A 23,379-nucleotide genomic window follows, 5' to 3' on the forward strand; every position below is an offset into this window, starting at 1 on the left:
GTGGCTATACACATATGCCGCTTGTTATTGGTTTACCCAATGTGTTCAGCTAGCTCCTGCTCCTTCAACAAAAAATGCCAAAGGAATTAAGAAAATGTGCTAATTGAAGTAAATTGGAAAGTTTTTTGTAAAATTCTATACTCTATATGAAACATGAAAGAAAAAAATTGGGTTTCATATCCCTTTAAGGAAGGAAAAGCAAACAGTTTCTGTCAGGGATGACTGCAATGGCTTCTCTTTTAAAGTCAAGTATCAGTAAGTAAGTTGTTGTGTAAGATGCTGATTTCACCGGCACATAGTGTGCTGTTTCACATGATAAGATGATAGGCAAGGGGGAGAGAAGAGAGAACAGTACTCTGAGCTTGGGTGCCAAGGATAGGACAAACTGTGATTATTCTAGGAGAGGTGTGGAGAGAGTTGCATAAGTATCCAAGTGCCCCCACAAAAATGCAATAAATAAAAGTAAAAATGGTGCACATTTGGAAATGCTGCTGGGCATATCCCACAGAGAGGTCAGTGAGGCTGTGAGTTGGGGGGCTACAATCCAATGCCCTGAGCCAGTCTGTGCCTGCATACAAGGGATCCTCTTTAATAAGCAGTTTAAGGTTTTTGCATTTGAAAACTGGCGTGATTAGAATCCTACACTAATATTTAACCTGGTCTGTTTATAGGGCTTCTTTTTTTAACAGCTGGTGGCGGCCTGCAGGAGAAGGTCATAATAGTGAGAACTCCGGCCTGTAGCGAGGGGGACCGCCGAAAACATTGTTTGATCGATGATCCTCTTGCATGACGAGAAGGGCTCGTTATGTGCCTATAGGTAGCGATGTGCATTATGAGAACACTTCGTCATGCGCATTGAAGGGGTTAAACACACTCAATATTTCTTACTCACAACACTTAGTTTTAGTTTCATGAGAATAATATGAAATGGTACTTTTTACCTTAAAGGGATTTTATACCCAAATGTTAAATCATGTAAAAGTGATGCAGCATTATCTGTAAAAAGCTGACTAGAAAATATCACATAAACATCTCTATATAAAAAAAAAGGTATTTTACCTCATAATTTACTCAGTAGCCACATCCCAATTAGGATGCTTGTCCCAGGACTTGCAATGGAGCATGCATATGGCATGTGCAGGAACAGACACTTTATTTCTCTCCACAGTTCAAGGAGGTTTCCTACGAAGTCTTGCAAATTTAGTGAAATTCCACGAGCCCGACACGTATACCCCTCTATCCGCTATCCCCCCTCACTCTACTAATGATAAAAAATGTATTAACCCCTAATTGCCGCTCCCGGACCCCGCCGCACCTAATAAAGTTATTAACCCCTAAACCGCCACTCCCGGACCCCGCCGCCACCTACATTAACTACCCCCCTAATATGAGCCCCTTACACCGCCGCCACCTACATTACCTACCCCCTAATGTGATCTCCTACCCCGCCGCCAGCTACATTAACTACCCCCTAATGTGAAATCCTACCCCGCAGCCAGCTACATTAACTACCCCCTAATGTGAAATCTTACCCCGCCGCCAGCTACATTAACTACACCCTAATGTGAGCTCCTACCCCGCCGCCAGCTATATTAAAATTATTAACCCCTAATTTAATCCTCCAACCCCGCAGCCAGCTATATTAAAATTATTAACCCCTAATTTAATCCCCCTACCCCGCCGCCACCTATATTAAATTAATTAACCCCTAATCTAATCCCCCCACACCGCCGCCACCTATATTAAATTAATTAACCCCTAAAATACTAAACTATCCCTACCACTAAACCTAAGTCTAACCCTACAAATAGCCCTGAAAAGGGCTTTTTGCGTGGCATTACCCCAAAGTAAACAGCTCTATTGCCAACCCTTAAAAGGGCTTTTTGCGGTGCTTTGCCCCAAAGTAACCAGCTCTTTTACCAGCCCTTAAAAGGGCTTTTGGCGGGCATTGTCACAAAGAAATCAGCTCTTTTGCCTATAATCTAAATCCCCCTATACCGCCACCACCTATAATAAATGTATTACCCCCTAATCTAATCCCCCTACACCGCCGCAACCTATATTAAATAGATTAACCCCTAATCTGACCCCCCTACACTGCCGCCACCTATATTAACTATATTAACCCTAATTATATTAGGGTTAATATAGTTAATATAGTTATTATATTATATATATTAACTATATAAACCCTAATTATATTAGGGTTAACATAGTTAATATAGTTATTATATTATATATATATATTAAGTATAATAACCCTATCTAACTCTAACACCCCTAACTAAATTCTTATTAAAATAAATCTAATTAATATTATTAATTAAAATGTTCCTATTTAAATCTAAATACTTACCTATAAAATAAACCCTAAGATAGCTACAATGTAATTAATAATTACATTGTAGATATTTTAGGGTTTATATTTATTTTACCGGTAACTTGGTATTTATTTGAACTAGATACAATAGCTATTAAATAGTTAATAACTATTTAATAGCTACCTTGTTAAAATAATTACCAATTTACCTGTAAAATAAATCCTAACCTAAGTTACAAATACACCTACACTATCAATAAATTAAATAAACTACAAATATCTAAACTAAAATACAATTAAATACACTAAACTAAATTACAAAAAAACCAAACACTAAATTACAAAAAATAAAAAAGATTACAAGAATTTTAAGCTAATTACACCTATTCTAAGCCCCCTAATAAAATAACAAAGCCCCCCAAAATAAAAAAAAATCCCTACCCTAAACTAAATTACAAAAGTTAACAGCTCTATTACCAGACCTTAAAAGGGCTTTTTGCGGGGCATGCCCCAAAGAAATCAGCTCTTTTGCCTGTAAAAAAAACCACAATACCACCCCCCAACATTACAACCCACCACCCACATACCCCTACTCTAAACCCACCCAAACTCCCCTTAAAAAAACCTAACACTAAGCCCCAGAAGATCTCCCTACCTTGAGTCGTCTTCACCCAGCCGGGCCGAACTCTTCATCCAATCCGGGCGATGTCTTCATCCAAGCGGCAAAGAAGAAGTCGACTCAAGGTAGGGAGATCTTCTGGGGCTTAGTGTTAGGTTTTAAAGAGGGGTTTGGGTGGGTTTAGAGTAGGGGTATGTGGGTGGTGGGTTGTAATGTTGGGGGGTGGTATCGTGTGTTTTTTTACAGGCAAAAGATCTCATTTCTTTGGGGCATGCCCCGCAAAAATCCCTTTTAAGGGCTGGTAATAGAGCTGTTAACTTTTGTAATTTAGTTTAGGGTAGGGAATTTCTTTTTATTTTGGGGGGCTTTGTTATTTTATTAGGGGGCTTAGAATAGGTGTAATTTGCTTAAAATTCTTGTAATCTTTTTTTATTTTTTGTAATTTAGTGTTTGTTTTTTTGTAATTTAGTTTAGTTTATTTAATTGTATTTTAGTTTAGATATTTGTAGTTTATTTAATTTATTGATAGTGTAGGTGTATTTGTAACTTAGGTTATGATTTATTTTACAGGTAAATTTGTAATTATTTTAACAAGGTAACTATTAAATAGTTATTAACTATTTAATAGCTATTGTACCTAGTTAAAATAAATACCAAGTTACCTGTAAAATAAATATAAACCCTAAAATAGCTACAATGTAATTATTAATTACATTGTAGCTATCTTAGGGTTTATTTTATAGGTAAGTATTTAGATTTAAATAGAAATAATTTAATTAATAATATTAATATCAATTAGATTTATTTTAATAAGAATTTAGTTAGGGGTGTTAGAGTTAGATAGGGTTATTATACTTAATATATATATATAATATAATAACAATATTAACTATATTAACCCTAATATAATCTAGGGGGATTAAATTAGGGGTTAATAATTTTAATATAGCTGGCGGCGGGGTAGGAGCTCACATTAGGGGGTATGTAATGAAGATGTAATGTAGATGGCGGCGGTGTAAGGGGCTCACATTAGGGGGTATGTAATGTAGGTTGCGACGTTTTAGGTTTTATTTAGCAGTTCGCGGTTGACAGGTAGATAGATATTGCGCATGCGTTAGGTGTTAGGTTTTATTTTGCAGGTAGTTTAGGGAGTTCAATACACAGCGTAAGGCTTACTACGGCTGCATTTTGTGGCGAGGTGAAAATGGAGTAAGATTTCTCCATTTTCGCCACGTAAGTTCTTACGCTGTATATTGGATACCAAACTGCGCGAGTTTGGTATACCTGTCTATGGCCCAAATAACTACGGGCAAAGGCAGAAATATACGAGTGTAACTTCTAGGTTACGCCGTATATAGGATACCAAACCCGCATAAAATTCGGCGTTGCCGGCTTTTGCGGGCGACGCTGCATATCGGATCGGGCCCGTGATATTTACTTGACAACTTTTTAGTTATCACTTTCAAGTGATTTAGAATATGGTTAGCATGTCCCTTTAAAGATGATTGCAAACAGTGGCAGTTATCAGAGGGGTTCACAGTTGATTAATGCAACCCAATCTGTTTAAGTTCCAATTAGCGCTCATTGGGCTGAGGGTGATGGTGAAAATGCCCCTGCTGTTCCTTCACACAAGGGATCATCTAGCCAGGCCTAGTATGCCTAGCTATGCCTCAGACTACCTAGACAGACCCAGGACCATACAGTTCCACCCATGGACTTATCTCTGCCTGTCCTCAATTCTCCCAAAGACAAACCATAATTCAGGAATTCTTTAATTATTGCCCATCCAAACAGGGACATTGAAGTTGTGCATTAAATTGAATTAGGCATTTCAATGTCCATAGAACAACTGCAGTATACTGCAATACAATGCTTTATTCATGTATTTTAGTACATTTTAATTTTGCCCTGCATTTGCTGCCTCCAGTCTGCCTACAGCTGGGTACTAACTAACGCCCCCTATTGACTGTTTCAGCCCATTAAAAGTAACTGAGATTACAGTAGCAGAATGGAGGCTGCAAATACAAAGTAATTTCATCAGAAATATAAATGAACAAACCTGTGAATTTCAATTGCATCTATGCATTCCAGGTCTCCTCTTGATATTGAAGTGATTAATTAAACCTTTAATGTTCCATTAAGCACTCAGGCAGCCTCTCAGAAATCCTACAAGCTACGGAGATTATGTATACAAAGGCATTGCTTTTGCAAATGTATTTAAAGGAACAATACAGTCATCTTTTAAAATATATGCTTATTAACCACTGCATTGCAAAAGCATTACCATAATCTATTTTCTTTGTTATGTGATTAATGAGCTTCTGCACATATCAACCAATTACTGTTTAGGATGTGGGAGATTCTGAATTCTAAGGAATGTACTTAAGACTCTCTGGAAATTCGAAAAAAATATTACAAGTTGAAATGAAAACTTTTTTGCTCAAGTGAAAGCCTAGGGCGCTCTAACATCTGGAGGTCATACAGCACTTTAGTGTCTAAACCCAAATTCCCAAAAACAGAAATGCTGATATTTGAAGTGTATTTGCCAGACCTCTATGGGACTTGATCCAACATACGTTTCACTGACATATATACACACATATAAACACATAAATACATATGCACACATATATAGACATTTATTTAAGTGCATTGGAGCCCTTTGCAGTCAAGTCGAGAAAAACATATTAAAGCATATTTTTCAATATTCATATTTAATAAAGGTTTTAGCTATGAATTTACTGTAAATATTTCACATTCCAATGTTTTGCACATAGCAGAATATGCTCTATGTATTTAGAAATAGATATTCCTATATATATATATATCTGTATATATTTATACCTATAAATAATCATATGGAGATATAGGTATAGATATTGTACCAAAATCTTTTTGCTCCATTGACTTCTATGGGGGGAATATGATAACGAGTACGATATTCTAACTTCGGCTTTCTATGCGCTTCGGGGTTTGTGTGCGAGTGATAACTTTTTCCTTTCAACTTGTAACACACACGCTACCCGACGCGTTAAATATCGCTCCACTTGTAATCGGGCCCTAAACATGTATTTCAAGGAGTGTTTCTCTGGACTGCTTTGACATAGCAAATCCTACACATATTGCTAACAAAATTACAGATATTTATGCTAAGCTTTTATAATGCAATTTTTATGAATAGGTTTGTTTTATCTTTATAATAGACATTCACTTAGTATAACATAAATTACACTCATAAAAATGCTAATAACTGGAAGTCAGACTCTTACCGTGTATGTTATTGTTTCCTCGCCCTCTTGTGCAGATATTAAATTAAACAAAGCAGCAAAGCAAAGAATCCTCCACATTCTGAAATTTTAAAATAAATAATATGTTATTTTAATCCAACATACTTCTGCAATAAAATAGTAAAATAGTAAAAGCAATGTCAGACACTTCAATAATCAATTTAACCAACAAGTTTATGACATTGTTAAGTTTGTTGTAGAAAAAAAATTGTCCAAACACTAAAGGGTTGAATATTCAGATTTAGTGCTGTAAAATATGTATTTACAGACATATATACGAACATATATACACATAAATACATAAAACTGTTCTTAGGCCTCCCTAACAGGTCAGATTTTCAGGATTACCTTAGGTGAGAGCAGGTAAAATAACGATGTTTACTAATCAGCTAATTATTTCACCTGTGCTCTAAGTCAGATAACATCGAAATCTGGCCTGTTAGGGAGGCCCGAGGTTAAGTTTGAAAAACAGTGCTTTAAACTGCCCAATAATTTTTTTTATTTTTATGGATTTGTCACTTTTTATTTAAAAAAAAAATATGTTGTATAAAGCCAATGTATATAGTACCATATGATAGGAGTTTGACAGAATTTTGTGAAATTTGAAGCCAGCATGAATATTGAAACATAGAAACATAGAATTTGATGGTAGATAAGAACCCAAAAGGCCTATCAAGTCTACCCATATTACATGTTACTTTTTCCTTAGGATAGCCTTATGCATGTGCCAGGCATTTTTGAATTCCTTTACAGTATTTGTGTTTATCACCTCAAATAGAAGTTTATTCCATGAATCCACCACCCTTTTTGTAAAAAAAATGCTTCCTCAAATTTCCCTCTAACTTTAGATTGCTTTGGCATTAATTTTATTATTTTTGTGTGAAAAATGCTTTAAGCTCCTACTTTATTAAGTCCCTTCATATATTTGAAGGTTTCTATCATGTCACCTCTTTCCCTTCTATCCTCTAAACTATACATATTTAGATCATAGAGTCTTTCCTTGCACATTTTATATTTTAGACCATGTACCATTTTAGTAGCCCTCCTTTGGACAGATTCTAGTTTATTTTTTATCTTTCTGAAGATATGGTCTCCAGAACTGTACACAGTATTCCAGATTTGGTCTAACTAATGATCTGTAAAGTGGCATAAGAACCTTGCAATTTCTGCTACTAATACCTCTTCCAATGCAACCAAGTATTCGACTGGCCTTACTGGCTGCACTGCTGCATTGTGTACTAAATTTTAAACCATCTGAAATAATAATTCCCAAGTCCCTTCTTCTATTGAGTAGCCGACCACAAACTTTGGTGTCAATCCCGATCTATCGGCTCCCGAAAATGAATTTTTCATATAAGCTGAAATAGGAGCCAAATTTATCCAGTGATCACAATGCAATATCGTATAGGTAGTTAAAAACTAGCCATGAACACGTTTTTTAACCAAAAAGCTTCACAAAAGGACTTTTCATGTGTTAACTGCCATTTTTTTTTAAACAGAAACTGGGAGGTCTCCTGAAACATGCAATAGCCTATTCAAACCTCTTAATGTTACAGGATAGCTCTATTCATGGAATTCCTTTGTTCACTCGGAAAGGACAAAACTTATTTATATGTGTCACTCACCTATTATCATCAAAAGACACCCTCAACACTCAGTATCTATAGGAATGCCATATGTATCTTGACAGCATTGACAGACGTCTATAGGACAACATCTACAAATGGCATGATTTCATATTTCACATTTGATTTTCACAAACAGTACAGGCATTATTAAAATTGTGCTTTTACGGGAGATTGCATAATCGTGGCTTTCAGAGCTAACTTTTGCAATCCGTTTCCATCCGCACCACTGCTAACCCATCTAAATGCATCTATAATGTTATCTAGATGGGTAGACTGTGCACTGTTTATCGGCATATGGGCGTTTTGAAACTTTCACAAATATTCTCTTAAGCCATATTTATTTCTCTTGTTTGTTAAAGGCCCTGTTCCATTTTGGTTTGGCTTGTAAACAAAAATGGTGACTGTGAGTTTCTATGCAAAAAAACGTTTTTTTGTTGTTTTTTTTACAGGATTTTCACTTCTTTAAACTATAAATCTTGACCCCACTTCCCAGCTGCTTATGGAGATATATATATATATAAATATAATTAACTCTTTTAGGAGTTGTTTTTTATGGTTTAAAATGCCATGGTGAAATGAACACACATACACACTACAATGAAACGCGTCAACAGAACCTGACATGACCTTAAAGCTTATGTTTATTACATTTGCTGATACTAAGACACAAACATTCAGCTTCACAAATGAAAGCAGGAAATTTATAAGCTGGAAATTTCATTTTGACTTAGCTCTTTTTGACTCCCTTCTACTCATTTCAGCATGTGTCATCAGTTTACTATTTCCTTCACTCTGTATAACTTATTTGCACTTTGCATTTATTTTTTCCCCATACAACTTTACCAACGTTCCCTGGAAGATTTATAATTAGTAACATGGGCATCCCTGGCACACTCAGAGATAGAAACAACAGTGTTATTTGCTATAATAGTTTGCTTGAAAAGTATTGTGAAAATGAATATATAGGGAATCTGTGTACTTATTAGTAAAGCATTGTATAACATATATGTACACATATCCTCTTTAAACTAACTGTATTACATGTAGTGTTGTTATTATTCTAGGGGCATCTTAAGTTACGATTTTTGTGATTGACTAAATAATGTAAAAATGATGGCGTATACATTTCTTTTAACTTTGTGCTGTTCAAATATAGGACCGGGAGGTTGTAGATTCAAAGTAAGGGATTCCCATGATGCTTTGGTAAAGTCTGGGGGAGTAGCAACTAATGCAACTCATTTCTTGTGGTAAACAGATTGCAAAAAGATTACTCAAAAAGATTTGTACCTGTTCCTTGTCACTTCTGTGACTTGAAATCACTGGAGTTGCATTTATCTCCTAACTAGTTGCTCCTTGGCACATAGAATGAGCCATACTTAAGGCTACCAGCATCACGATAATGTCTTCAAAACATTACAGAACAAAACAAATAAGAAAAACTTCCCTCCATAAACCAGTCCACACTAATATATACAACAAAAAAACAAGCTAACAACTTAAAAAACAGTTAAAAGCAAAACAACCTCATCAATGAGACACTACTGCAAGTCGAGATACTTCCCAGGGACAATAAAGTCGTTATGACTCATAGGTGAAGAATCCAGATCTGAACTGCTGCACAGATGAAATAATCAACTGATTAATAAACCTGGTTATTTTACCTGCTCTCGTCCAAGGTAATCCTGAAAATCTGACCTGTTGGGGAGGCCTGAAGACTGGTTTGAAAACCAGTGCTCTAGACTGTACTAGAATGCCCATAGCCAGCCCTGCATTTGCGCCTGCAGGATCGCTGAGATATCTTTCATTCTATGCCATAACGAAACAGACATGAGGATATTCTGTACTTACAAACATTTGCATAAACTGTTTTGCAAGTGTGATTTTAAAGTGCTGCGGTGGTAATTCTTGTTTTTCTGCATCACTTGTGGTTTGTGTTGATGTGCGAAATATCATATGTTGTGTACCTAACACAACTGCAGATTAATGGCAATACTCTGCAGATTATTTTAAGGGAGGGAGAGGGATGAACGTTACCCTATGGAAAAAAGAGGAATTGGAAGGGGGGGCATAATTAATGAATGCGGGAAAAGGCGAAGGTTGGGGGCACCACTACACAACAGAAAAAAATAAATAAAATAAATACAAATAATGACTAAAAAATAAATAAAAATAATCTGGGTACTGGCAGACTGCTGCCAGTACCTAAGATGGCCACCAATAGTGAGAGGGGGAAGGTTAAAGAGCTGTTTGGGAGGGGATCAAAGTGGTCCGAGGGTTGAGGAGTGATCACTACACTGTGAAGACAATAATAATAATAATAATAATAATAATAATAATAATCATAATAAAAAAGTCCTAAACTGCATACTGGCAGGCCTTCTATATCTAAGATGGTGGTGACTAGCGGAGAGTTAAGAGGGAAAAGAGCTGTTTGGGAGGGATCAGGGAGTGGGAGGTGTCAGGTGGGAGGGTAATCTCTACTCTGCATCAAAAATTAACATTACAAGCTAAAGGATTAACCCCTTCATTGCCATGAATTTAACGTAAAGTGTGCAGATGAAATTAGAGTCATTATTGCCATGAATTTAACGTAAAGTGTGCAGATGAAATTAGAGTCATTATTGCCATGAATTTAACGTAAAGTGTGCAGATGAAATTAGAGTCATTATAATTGCCAAAAAGCAATGGTAAAGTCATGCATATCTGCTATTTCCAAACAAAGGGGATCACAGAAAAGCTATTATAGCCATTTGTCATATTACTGCAATAGTAAAGTGTTAATAATTTCAGTGAGAAACCAAAGTTTGTGAGAAAGGTTTTTCAAGATGATCGTATCTGGAGGTCAAATAGGGGCCTAGATCAATACCTTGGGTTGTCTACTTAAAAAAATATATCTTGTTTTCATAGGTAAATAAAAAAAATCAAAATCTATTTCTGTTTAATCAGAGTGATAGCAAAAATGCAAAAAATTCTTCTTTGGGCAAGTTTTTCTCAGAAATTCTAGGTAACAAAGAGGTTAAAATCTCAAGTGACTTACTGTCTCTTTAACAATAAAGTACATATCACTTTTGTTAATATATACATAATGATGAAAATAAGGGAAGAAAGGTGAAACTTTTAAAATGTCTATGACAGATTGTATTTGAAATTTACGAGCTCCTTAGAATATTTAGTGCAAGATTACAAGTAGCATGCTATGAGTTTTCCGCGCACGATGTGGTCTTTTCACAATAAATTTCCATTACCCAGCAAGTTTTAAAAAATCGCAATTGCAAGCACGCATTTGCCTTTTATGCAACAATCCTTTCCGTGCTTGAAGAGCTGTAGCTAACAGTTTTGCGCAAAAAAAGTTTAACGAGACTTCAAAAATACATTACAAAGTACACTAACGCATATTAACCCTGTCTAATAAAAAATAGTTAAAAAAAATATTGCACACAAAAGGGATCAAAGATACGAGATCTCGGGTGTTAGAGAAAAAAAAGCAGATGCAGGGATTTTACATTGACATACATACACATACATAGGCCCAGATTACGAGTTTTGCATTAGAGGCTATGCGGTGCTAACGAGCAGTTTTCTCTCACCGCTAACTTATATGCAGCGCTGGTATTACGAGTTTTCAGAAACCCGTCGTTAAAAGGCAAGAAGTGAGCGTTGAGCAAAATTTTGCTCATTACCGCACTCCAATACCAGCGCTGCTTAAGTCAGCGGTGAGCTGGTCGTACGTGCTCGTGCACAATTTCCCCATAGGAATCAACGGGGAGAGTCGGCTGAGAAAAGTCTAACACCTGCCAAAAAGCAGTGTAAAGCTCCTTAACGCAGCCCAATTGATTCCTATGGGGAAATAAAATTTATGTCTACACCTAACACCCTAACTTGAACCCCGAGTCTAAACACCCCTAATCTTACACTTATTAACCCCTAATCTGCCACCGCCGACATCACTGACACCTACATTATAATTATTAACCCCTAATCTGCCACCACCTAGATTATATGTATTAACCCCTAATCTGCTGCCCCCAACATCGCTGACACCTACATACTATTTATTAACCCCTAATCTGCTGCCCCCAATGTCGCCGCAACCTACCTACATTTATTAACCCCTAATCTGCCACCCCCAACATCACCAACACTATATTAAATTTATTAACCCCTAAACCTAAGTCTAACCCTAACCCTAACACCCCCCTAACTAAATAAATATTACTATCATTAACTAAATTATTCCTATTTAAAACTAAATACTTACCTGTAAAATAAACCCTAAGATAGCTACAATATAACTAATAGTTACATTGTAGCTATATTAGGGTTTATATTTATTTTACAGGCAAGTTTGTATTTATTTTAACTAGGTAGAATAGTTCTTAAATAGTTATTAACTATTTAATAACTACCTAGCTAAAATAAAGAAAAAGTACTTGTAAAATAAAACCTAACCTAAGTTACACAAACACCTAACACTACACTATAATTAAATAAATTAATTAAATTAAATACAATTACCTACATTAAATTAAATTAGCTAAAGTACAAAAAAAAAAACAACAGTAAATTACAGAAAATGATAAACAAATTACAGATATTTAAACTAATTACACCTAATCTAATAGCCCTATTAAAATAAAAAAGCCCCCCCAAAATAAAAAAAAACCTAGCCAAAACTAAACTACCAATAGCCCTTAAAAGGGCCTTTTGCAGGGCATTGCCCCAAAGTAATCAGCTCATTTACCTGTAAAAAAAATGCAAACAACCCCCCAAAAGTAAAACCCACCACCCACACAACCAACCCCCAAATAAAATACTATCTAAAAAACCTAAGCTCCCCATTGCCCTGAAAAAGGCATTTGGATGGGCATTGCCCTTAAAAGGGCAGTTAGCTCTTTTTCAGCCCAAAGTCCCTAACCTAAAAATAAACCCACCCAATACACCCTTAAAAAAACCTAACACTAACCCCCTGAAGATCGACTTACCGGGAGAAGTCTTCATCCAAGCCAGGCCAAAGTCCTCAATAAAGCCAGGAGAAGTCTTCATCCAAGCCGGGCGAAGTGGCTCTTTTGAAGCTCAATCCTATTGGCTGATTCAGCCAATAGGATTGAGCTTGCATTCTATTGGCTGTTCCAATCAGCCAATAGAATGCAAGCTCAACCCTATTGGCTGATTGGATCAGCCAATAGGATTGAACTTCAATCCTATTGGCTGATTGCATCAGCCAATAGGATTTTTTCTACCTTAATTCCGATTGGCTGAATGACGTCACTTAAAGGTACCTTCATTTAGCTTTAGTCGTCGGATGAAGATGATGCTCCACGTCGGATGTCTTGAAAATGGACCCGCTCCGCGCCGGATGGATGAAGATAGAAGATGCCGTCTGGATGAATACTTCTGCCCGTCTGGAGGACCACTTCGTCCGGCTAGGATGAAGACTTCTCCCGGCTTCTTTGAGGACTTTGGCCCGTCTTGGATGAAGACTTCTCCCGGTAAGTCGATCTTCAGGGGGTTAGAGTTAGGTTTTTTAAGGGTGTATTTGGTAGGTTTTATTTTTAGGTTAAGGACTTTGGGCTGCAATAGAGCTAACTGCCCTTTTAAGGGCAATGCCCATCCAAATGCCCTTTTCAGGGCAATGGGAACTTAGGTTTTTTTAGATAGTATTTTATTTGGGGGGTTGGTTGTGTGGGTGGTGGGTTTTACTGTTGGGGGTGTTGTTTGTATTTTTTTTTACAGGTAAAAAAGAGCTGATTACTTTGGGGCAATGCCCCACAAAAGGCCCTTTTAAGGGCTATTGGTAGTTTAGTTTAGGCTATGTTTTATTTTATTTTAGGGGGGCTTTTTTATTTTAATAGGGCTATTAGATTAGGTGTAATTAGTTTAAATATCTGTAATCTGTTTATTATTTTCTGTAATTTAGTGGTTTTTTTTGTACTTTAGCTAATTTAATTTAATTTAGGTAATTGTATTTAATTTAGTTAATTTATTTAATTATAGTGTAGTGTTAGGTTTTCGTGTAACTTTGGTTAGGTTTTATTTTACAGGTACTTTTGTCTTTATTTTAGCTAGGTAGTTATTAAATAGTTAATAACTATTTAATAACTATTCTACCTAGTTAAAATAAATACAAACTTGCCTGTAAAATAAAAATAAACTCTAAGATAGCTACAATGTAACTATTAGTTATATTGTAGCTATCTTAGGGTTTATTTTACAGGTAAGTATTTAGTTTTTAATAGGAATAATTTAGTTAATGATAGTAATATTTATTTAGATTTATTTTAATTATATTTAAGTTAGGGGGTTTTAGGGTTAGGGTTAGACTTAGGTTTAGGGGTTAATAACTTTAATATAGTGGTGGTGACATTGGGGTCAGCAGATTAGGGGTTAATAAATAGTATGTAGGCGTTGGCGATGTTGGGGGCAGCAGATTAGGGGTTAATACATATAATGTAGGTGGTGGCGGTGTCCAGAGCGGCAGATTAGGGGTTAATAATTAAAATGTAGGTGTCAGCAATGTCGGGGTGGCAGATTAGGGGTTAATAAATATAATGTAGTTGTCGGCGATGTTGGGGGCAGCAGTTTAGGGGTTCATAAATATAATGTAGGTGGCGGCGGTGTCCGGAGCGGCAGATCAGTGGTTAATCATTTTATTATAGTGTTTGCGATGCGGGAGGGCCTTGGTTTAGGGGTTAATAGGTAGTTATGGGTGTTAGTGTACTTTTTAGCACTTTAGTTAAGAGTTTTATGCTACAGCGTTGTACCATAAAACTCAGAACTACTGACTTTTAAATGATAGGGTAGGGTGTACCGCTCACTTTTTGGCCTCCCAGGACAGACTCATAATACTGGCGCTATGGAAGTCCCATAGAAAAAAGACTTTGCAAAGTTTATGTAAGTCATTTTGCGGTAAGGCCAAAGAAATGTGCGGTGACCCTAAACCTTCAAGTCTCGTAATACCAGCGGTAGGGAAAAAGCAGCGTTAGGGTCTCTTAACGCTGCTTTTTTACCCTAACGCACAACTCGTAATCTAGCCAATAGATTTATATGTATAGACATATGTTTAACAATGGAGATAATGAAAAGATTTTACATTACAATGTTATGCACATTAAACAATATCTCAGAAGGATTATCAAAGCGATATTCGTATATAGATCTTGAGATATCTATATATATATATATATATATATATATATGTATATAAATATTCATATACATATCTCGCTATAAGTAGATATATCAGTCCAAAGATCATTACATATATAGAGAAAAAATTATTAAGAAATAAATAGAATATATTCTGTTATGAAAACATATATATTCGCATTTTCATGTACACTTTTCAAGGAGAATACTTCATGGGCTTTGCACAACATATTAGGGTTTTTGTGATTTTTTTCTATTTGTCTTCTCCATTGACTTCTATTGGGAATACTTGAACGTGCACGCGATTTGGCTGTTTAGATTACACGGCTTAACACGTGCGCAGAGTAAGTTGTTTTGCAACTTGTAATAGCTACCCAACCCCAAATGCGAGCAGTGTTTTCGCAACTGATTTGCTGCACGACTTGTAATCTTTACCTTAGAATTCAGCTATATGATTGTATAACAACAAGAGAATAATTTATATAGATATGCTTGCAGAATATTGCATTAAAGATTAGGAGCCAGAACTAGAATACAGAGAAAATGCTTCCTGGTTTTCAAGTGAATGTAGATTTTGATGCTAAAGTGCCCGGTTTGTAAAAGTTCAATTAAAAACAGGGGCACTCTAATTCATCAAAATTTACATTTCACTCCTGTTGTGAAAAAAAAAAATTACCTTTTAATCTTGACAGCAGCTCCAGCTTCCTCCACTCGTTGCAAAGCCTCTTCCTGGGCCTAAAATGAGGAATCCGGCTTCCTCCAATCACGGTTTTGAATCAGACACTGATTCCCCCGGGGGGAAGCCGTGATTGGAGGATGACCTATCCATCATTTCTGACATCAGAAATGGCTTGCGACGACCGGAGGAAGCTGGAGCTGCTGTCAAGTTTAAAAGGTAAGTATTTCTTCACAATGAGTGAAATATAAATTTTGATGAATTACAGTGCCCCTGTTTTTAATTGAATTTTTAAAAACCGGGCACTTTAGCATAAAAATTAACATTCACTTTAACTATGAACTGCTTTGCATTAATATTTTTCAAATTAAAAAAATAAATAACACTATACAGGTCTATAAAGATGTCGTTTTGATCTATGATAGTGAATACAGTATTGGCCTGTATCCAATTTCAGCTTCTTTCTAGTCACTGTTGCCAGGCCAAAATCTGAAAATTCTGCTGAATGTAGACACATTTGCTAAAAACTGTATCAAATATATTTGATTTCTCACACATAACAAGCATTCATGCAATAATAACGTTCTAATTCTTTAGAATTTTATATTATTATGTATCTTTAAATTTGTATATTGTCAGCTTGTTTCTAAACAATGATATATTTTAAGCTTTTGTTCATTTTTTAGCAATCTGACCAAGAGGCCTATTTATCAAATGTCTATCGGACCTGATCCGACAGTGCGGATCAGGTCCGACAGACATCGCTGAATGCGGCGAGAAATACACTCTCCGTATTCAGCTCTTGTGAGCTGCTGGTGCAACGCCGCCCCCTGCAGACTCGCGGCCAATCGGCCTCCAGCAGGTGGGTGTCAATCAACCCGATCGTAATCGATCGGGTTGAATTGTGGCGATCCCTGTCTGCCTCATCAGAGCAGACGAACAGGGTTATGAAGCAGCGGTCTTTAGAAACACGGGCCCACAAGCTCCATTCGGAGCTTGATAAATGGGCCTCCAAATATCTATAAGTATTATTAAACCTATTTTTTTTTTTTTTTTTTAAGGATTAAAAAAGAGGATACAATTTTAAATAACTTTCTAATTTACTTCTATTATCTAATTTGCTTAATTATCTTGGTATCCTTTGTTTGAAAGCTTACCCAGGTAGGCTCCGGAGCAGCAATGCACTACTGGGAGATAGCTGCTGAATAGTGGTTGCATATATATGCCTCTTGTCATTGACTCACGCTATGTCTTTAGCTATTACCCAATAGTGCATTGCTGCTCCTGTAACAAAAGATATCAAGAGACTGAAGAAAATTGGATAATATAAGTAAATTGGAAAGTTGTTTAAATTATTATATGCTCTATCTCAATCATTAAAGAAACATGTTTGGGTTTGATGTCCCTTTAAGCCTCCTTTAGGATTGTCCTTTTCTGTATAAAAGCATAGTTGCAGAGTAGCAGCTTTCAGATATCTAAGCCCTGTGGCAGAAACTCAGTATGGATGATTTATATGAAATCCCAGCAAGCAGATGCAGATAGAAGCAGAAATTAAATGTTTTTTGTTTTTTTGGCAAAGCAGAATAGCCGTAATACTTTATTCACATTAATAATCATTAACAATGTGTTTAACTCTTGCATAGAAGTTAAAAAAAATAGTTATAGTCAGCTCAAGAGCACTGCTGGGATCTAGATAAACACATTTGTTAATCCAAGGACAAGAGGCATATGTGTGTAGCCACCAATCACTAGCTAGCTTCCAGTAGTGCACTCTGAGCCTATCTAGGTATGCTTTTCAACAAATGACACTAATAGAATAAATTATATTTGATAAAAGAAGTAATTTGAAAAGTCTCTTGCATGTGCTGTTTGAACCAGGGAATTTTAATTTTGGCTTTTATGCCACTTAAAAGGATATACAACCCAAATGTGTTCCTTCATGATTCAAATAGAGCTTGCAATTTTAAACAACTTTCTAATTTACTTCTATTAGCAATTTTTCTTTGTTCTCTTTGTGCCTTTTGTTGAAAAGCAGAGATGTAATGCTTAGGAGTGTGCCCATTTCTGGAGCTGTATATGGCAGCAGATTCGGATAAATGTCATCCATTTGCAAGAGCACTAGATGGCAGCACTATTTCCTGCCATGTAGTACTACAGACCCCTACCAATGTATCTTTTCAACACAGAATGTAATAGGAAAAAAGCTAATTTGATAACAGAAGTAAATAGGAATTTTTTTTTTAAAATGGAAGGCTCTGCCTGAATCACAAAGAATTTTTTGGGTTTCATTTCCCTTCCCTTACATTAACCTAATCACTACTGAGATATTCCTCCCCCCTGGATTGAAGTAATTCCTGTCTTTTGCACACATTTAATTACTGTTTATGTGTGAAATACACAAATCATGTTTTTTTTTCAGTAGAACATTTTTTTTCATGATTTAGGTAGAACATACAATTTTAAATAACTTTACAGTTTACTTCTATTCTTTTATTTTTTCAGTTTGCTTCATACTCTTGGTATCATTTGTTAAAGGAGCAGCAATGCACTACTTGTTTCTAACTGAACATATGGGTGAGCCAATGACAATTGTTATATATATGCTGCCACCAATCAGCAGCTAGAACCTAGGTTTTTTTGCTGCTCCTGAGCTTCCCTAGATAAACCTTTCAGCAAAGTATAACAAGAGAAGGAAGAAAATTGGAAAGTTGTTTAAAATCACATGCTCTTTCTAAATCATGAAATAAAAAAAATTGGGTTTCATGTCCCTTTAAGCGTGTTGAAAAATTCAAAATAATGGGAAAATGTATTATACAGGATGTAATATAAAGTTACCTATTTTCACATTTTCTCAAGTGCACATTGTAAACTGCATCATAAAAAGAAGCTGTTCCAAAATGTTACTAACAGTTTATGGTTCTAAATTTAGCACCAGTTCAAAAACTCAAAACACCATTATGTAACACTGTTTATCCTTACTTTCCCTTTGTGCAAAACTTTTACATAGATTTTACAACTACATAAACTTCTGATGTCACCAAACACCAAAAATAAAATACTTAAAGGGACAGTATACACTCATTTTCACTACTATATAGAATAAGATGCACAGATACTGATATAAAAATCCAGTAAAAAACTGTTTACAAACTTACTTAGAAGTTCTAAGTTTAACTCTGTTGAAAAGGTGGCTGGAAAGCCCACTGCAAATGGAAAATAAGACACTCCCCCCCTCCCCTTTCTTTTGCATATGAAAAGACCCTTTACACAAACAGGAGCAAGCTGGAGTAGGTAGCTGACGGTATTCACATAAAACTTTGGGGCTTGGTTAAGAGTCTGAAAATCAGACGAGCAATGTTACTTAAAAATAAGCAAAACTATACATTTTTTTTTTTTAAAAAAAAACTTTATGGGCTATATAAATAGATCATCTAGAAAACATTTATGAAAAGAAAAAATTAGTGTATAATGTCCCTTTAATAGATTTTTACAAAATATAAAATATAATTTTTACATTTGCTCAGTTTTCCCATGAATTTATTATTTACTCACAGAAACAGGATCTATGACCCCTAACTTCAGCAGTTTAATAACATTTATATCTCTGTTATTTTACCTGCTGTGCTAGCGTATGCTGATCACCTGACATCCCTATGTGTCTGTAACCCCACATTTAAAAGTGAAATCTCTTAGGGCTGCTACGGTCTATATTTATAAGCCTGAGCACCCTAAACTCACTTAGTAGTTAGCTGCAATGCCTTTTGTATTCACCTGCTATCTAAAGAAACATGAAATCTCTCATTTTAAAAAGAATAATATGAGGTATTATTTTTTGTGTGGTGTAAACTGTAAAGGCTTTTTTTAATATAGATATTCCAAATACAGTAATTCTATGAGGTTGGTTATTGCCATTTTTAGGGTAATCACCTACCAATCACAAGGATATGAGCCCCTCTTAGGACACAGGAACTCCCTTCTTTACAAAATGGCTTCTAATAACCTATTGTGTATTTTCATGGCATTGATAAAGACCCACCAATAAAAAAGACTGCTATTTAGTGGCAGTAGTTAATCATTAGCCAATTAGAGATGGATGTGACCCTCTTAAAAAAAGAAAAATGTCCCTCTTTTAAATAAAAAGAGATCCCCCCTTCCCAAGCATCCATGATATCTCTCCTTAACAGAAACATCTCCCTCCATGTTGGTTATCATCTGCATTACAGTGATTCCCTGCATGCTAAAGGAATCTTTTCAATATCATGGAGACAAGTGGAAGCTAATATTGAGGGCCCCATATACAAAGGAACCTGTCTGCTCATCTTTGCAGTTAGTGGGCATCAGACACTATATACCTGCTGCCAGCATGACTATTTCACAAGGATTGCCTTGTGCAAAACAGTCCCCTGCTCTTGCGCAATCTGTCAATCACACCAAACGAGCATAATATGACCACTGCTTCTTAAAGCGATATCAAACTCAAACATTTTCTTTTTTGATTCAGACAGAGCATACAGTTTGCAATTTACTTCCATTATCAAATTTACTTTGCTCCCATGGTATTCTTTTTTGAAGAGATACATAGATATCTCTAGAGCAGTGTTTTTCAACCAGTGTGCCGTGAGAGATCCTCGGGTGTGCCTCAGCAGACTGACAACAGTGAGGGGGTGTCTCTCTTTCAAATTTTTAAATATTGGGAGGTATGTGACAGGCTCATCAGGCATCATTTACAACCATTACATTGACATTCATTCACAGACAATCATTATGATTGTTTGTGAATGAATGTCAATATGTCATGTATAGTTTGTAGGAGGCATGGCATGACAGCACAGTACATATATATATATATATATATACATACATGGAGCCCATAGACTCTAAAAAGAGCCACACACACACCACAAGCAAAAGGGAAGTGCATGTGATCACATTAGCCACCACAGCTATCCCATGGATGAGGAGGTACCTTCTGTCTCTACTCATTTTGACACTAACCTCTTGCAGAAGTGTCCTCAGCATAGAGCACGGAGTGCGGCGTCATTCTCTCCACACGGATGTTAATACAGTCAAAGCATCACAATTTTATTAGAGGGCAAATACTATATCACAAGCAGCTATGGCATTGAAATAGTATTAAAATAACATCCATTACTCCTGCACTATCTTAAATGTGTTAATGTATATGTAAGTACAGTATATGCACAAAAATCAAATTAATACAAATCAACCTTTTACTTTAATATGGGTAGTTAAGTCTATATTATTGTTATGGACAGACAGAAGCAGTGGTGACATTTTATGCTGCCCTAGACCCAGACATCTCTGATCCCAGCTATATCTTCATCCCCAGCATTTCTTTTTAGTGTTTAACTCCTGTATAGATTATACAATACACACACACACAAACCACAAAATACATACATAAGTTTCTCACAATTGAGTAGTTATTATCCGCTTCCAGCCACACCAATACAAAGGAGCTGCAATTCTCTTAAATTAATGTTCTACCAGTTATATAAAATATATAGAAGAGTATTAACCCCTTGTCATCCCCAGCATTTCTTTTAAGCGTTTGACTCCTGTATAATTTATACAATACACACACACAAACCACAAAATGCATACATAAGTTTCTCCAGTTATATAAAATATATAGAACAGTTTTAACCCCTTGTCATCCTCAGCATTGGATTTCTGGACAGCTAGCAGTAAGGTGCCAAGAAGTCACTGCCTGATTATTAATAGTGTTGTTATTATTATTTTTATTATTATTATAATTATTATTATTATTATGTTATTACTACATATCAATAATTATCTATTAATACTATAAAAATCAATATGCATTGCCATTGAGCCACCTCCAAAATTTGCTGCCCAATAAAATCTTAAATGCTGCCTCCCAAGGCACAAATCTTGTGTTCCTTGGCCAAAACAACCCCCCATACACACATTGCTCTTACATAATCATACTTAAAATGAAACCGAAAAAAAAAAATCTTTTGTGATTCAGACAGAGCAAGCAGTTTTAAAAACACTTTACAATTTATTACTATTATCACATTTGTTTTGTTCCAATGGTATCCTTTGTTGAATAAATATCTAGGTGTCTGGGGAACTACATGGGAGGAAGTAGTGCTCTGGCAAATGGATAACATTCTTGCAAAACTCCTGCCATATAGTGCTCTAGACACGTGCACACTCCTGAGCTTATATCACTGTTTTTCAAGTAGGAAAATCTGATAAAACAAGTAAATTAGAAAGCTGTTTACAATTGAATGCTCGATCACAATTATAAAAGGAAAAAAAAAATTGGGTTTCATGTCCCTTTAACTGTTTTATTCCTGTTAATAAAACCTTTCTCCCTTTTAAACAATTTACCAAACACAGGATTTAAACCCTAAGATTGCAACAATTGCACACAAATAAAAATATAGCAGAAAGCATATACTGTATATTATGAAATCGCCTCATTCCCTTTGTCTATATTCAGGAAATGCATCAGTTTTAAAACATTAACATTACAGGAGGATTTTAAAAATATTTGCCTCACTGGTAAGAAAGCCCATTTTAAACTCTTATTAACTTTGATAACACTTTATAAAACTGCATAAAGTGATAAATAGTATTTTTCAGAATTTCTTATTGAAATGTTCATCCACTGAGTATTGCACAGCAAGGTATTTTCTAGATCACCAACTGAAGAACTTATTATTACATATTAATGATGCTTATTATTAATGCTTATTATTATACATTAATGTATGCTACAATCACTGTCAAGGAGAAATATAAAATCTCCTGGGGCAACATTTTGTAATATAAACTTTGACAAACAAAATGTATGCTTTAGTTTACACTTATTTTAAGAACAGAAAAATATGTCCAGATCTTTTTACATGTCCCTTTAGAATAGATAAGTTATCTAAAAAAATAAAAATCACAGAATGTAAAAACTGAAGGGAAAGAAAAACCTTAAAGAGAAATATTTACCTTATAATGAATGTAATGAATGTTATTTCCTTATAGCAGGTGAGGTAAGGCAGGCAGGTTTGGAAAACAAAACTTTCCAGCTATTTAGGAAATCTTAGGAAGCAGAAAACTCAGTAAGGAAATCAATGCTATGCTACTTCAGGCATGTGAGATCTGTATTGAAAGGAGAATTTTCATTTCAAACAGGGTAGAAAGACACTCCTCTTTTTTTTCTGTTTTCTGTACTCCCATTATTTGTAATGTGCTAACTGATCATGCTAACCCACTTACATACTGATTACTCCTTTAAAAAACATAGGCAGGTTGACAATGTTGTATTTCTATTATTTGACAATTAGTATGCCACAACGTGTGGTAGATTTTACAACCCTTTTTTGACATAGACAAATAAATCAAGTTTCCCAACTTTCTTAATTTTCATAGTTACTGAACTTAATTCTGGCTTATATGGGTATATTTAAAGGATGTTTTAAATGGTTGAAAAATGCAGGAAGGCAGAAATGACTAACAGTCTATAAAACAAAATAGTGGAGAAAAGTGCAAATCATTTTTTTTTATAGCTCTGAAATTATGTATGGAAAAATATGAGGAGACACATTTGTGGAAGTAGACAAAAAAAATCATTTTGAAGAATAGTACCATCTATATTATGTGTTTTCTATGTATCAGACATGATTCTCAAAAAATATGATTGTCAACTATAGTATTGC

At 35.4% G+C, this 23,379-nt stretch overlaps 1 protein-coding gene across 1 annotated transcript in view; it reads right to left on the reverse strand.

Annotated features, from left to right (window-relative positions):
* EFEMP1 (EGF containing fibulin extracellular matrix protein 1) overlaps window positions 1–22,842 on the reverse strand; it is a 143,524-nt gene extending 120,682 nt beyond the window's left edge. The window contains exons 1-2 of the mRNA XM_053712027.1: window positions 22,670–22,842; window positions 6,209–6,287 (exon numbers count right to left, since the gene is read on the reverse strand). Of these exons, the coding sequence (XP_053568002.1) occupies window positions 6,209–6,286 (78 nt within the window). The 5' untranslated portion in view covers window position 6,287; window positions 22,670–22,842. The remainder of the gene's footprint in view (window positions 1–6,208; window positions 6,288–22,669) is intronic.
* Between the last annotated feature and the right edge of the window lie 537 nt (window positions 22,843–23,379).

This window comes from Bombina bombina, chromosome 4, assembly GCF_027579735.1.
Source record: "Bombina bombina isolate aBomBom1 chromosome 4, aBomBom1.pri, whole genome shotgun sequence".
Taxonomy (NCBI): domain Eukaryota; kingdom Metazoa; phylum Chordata; class Amphibia; order Anura; family Bombinatoridae; genus Bombina; species Bombina bombina.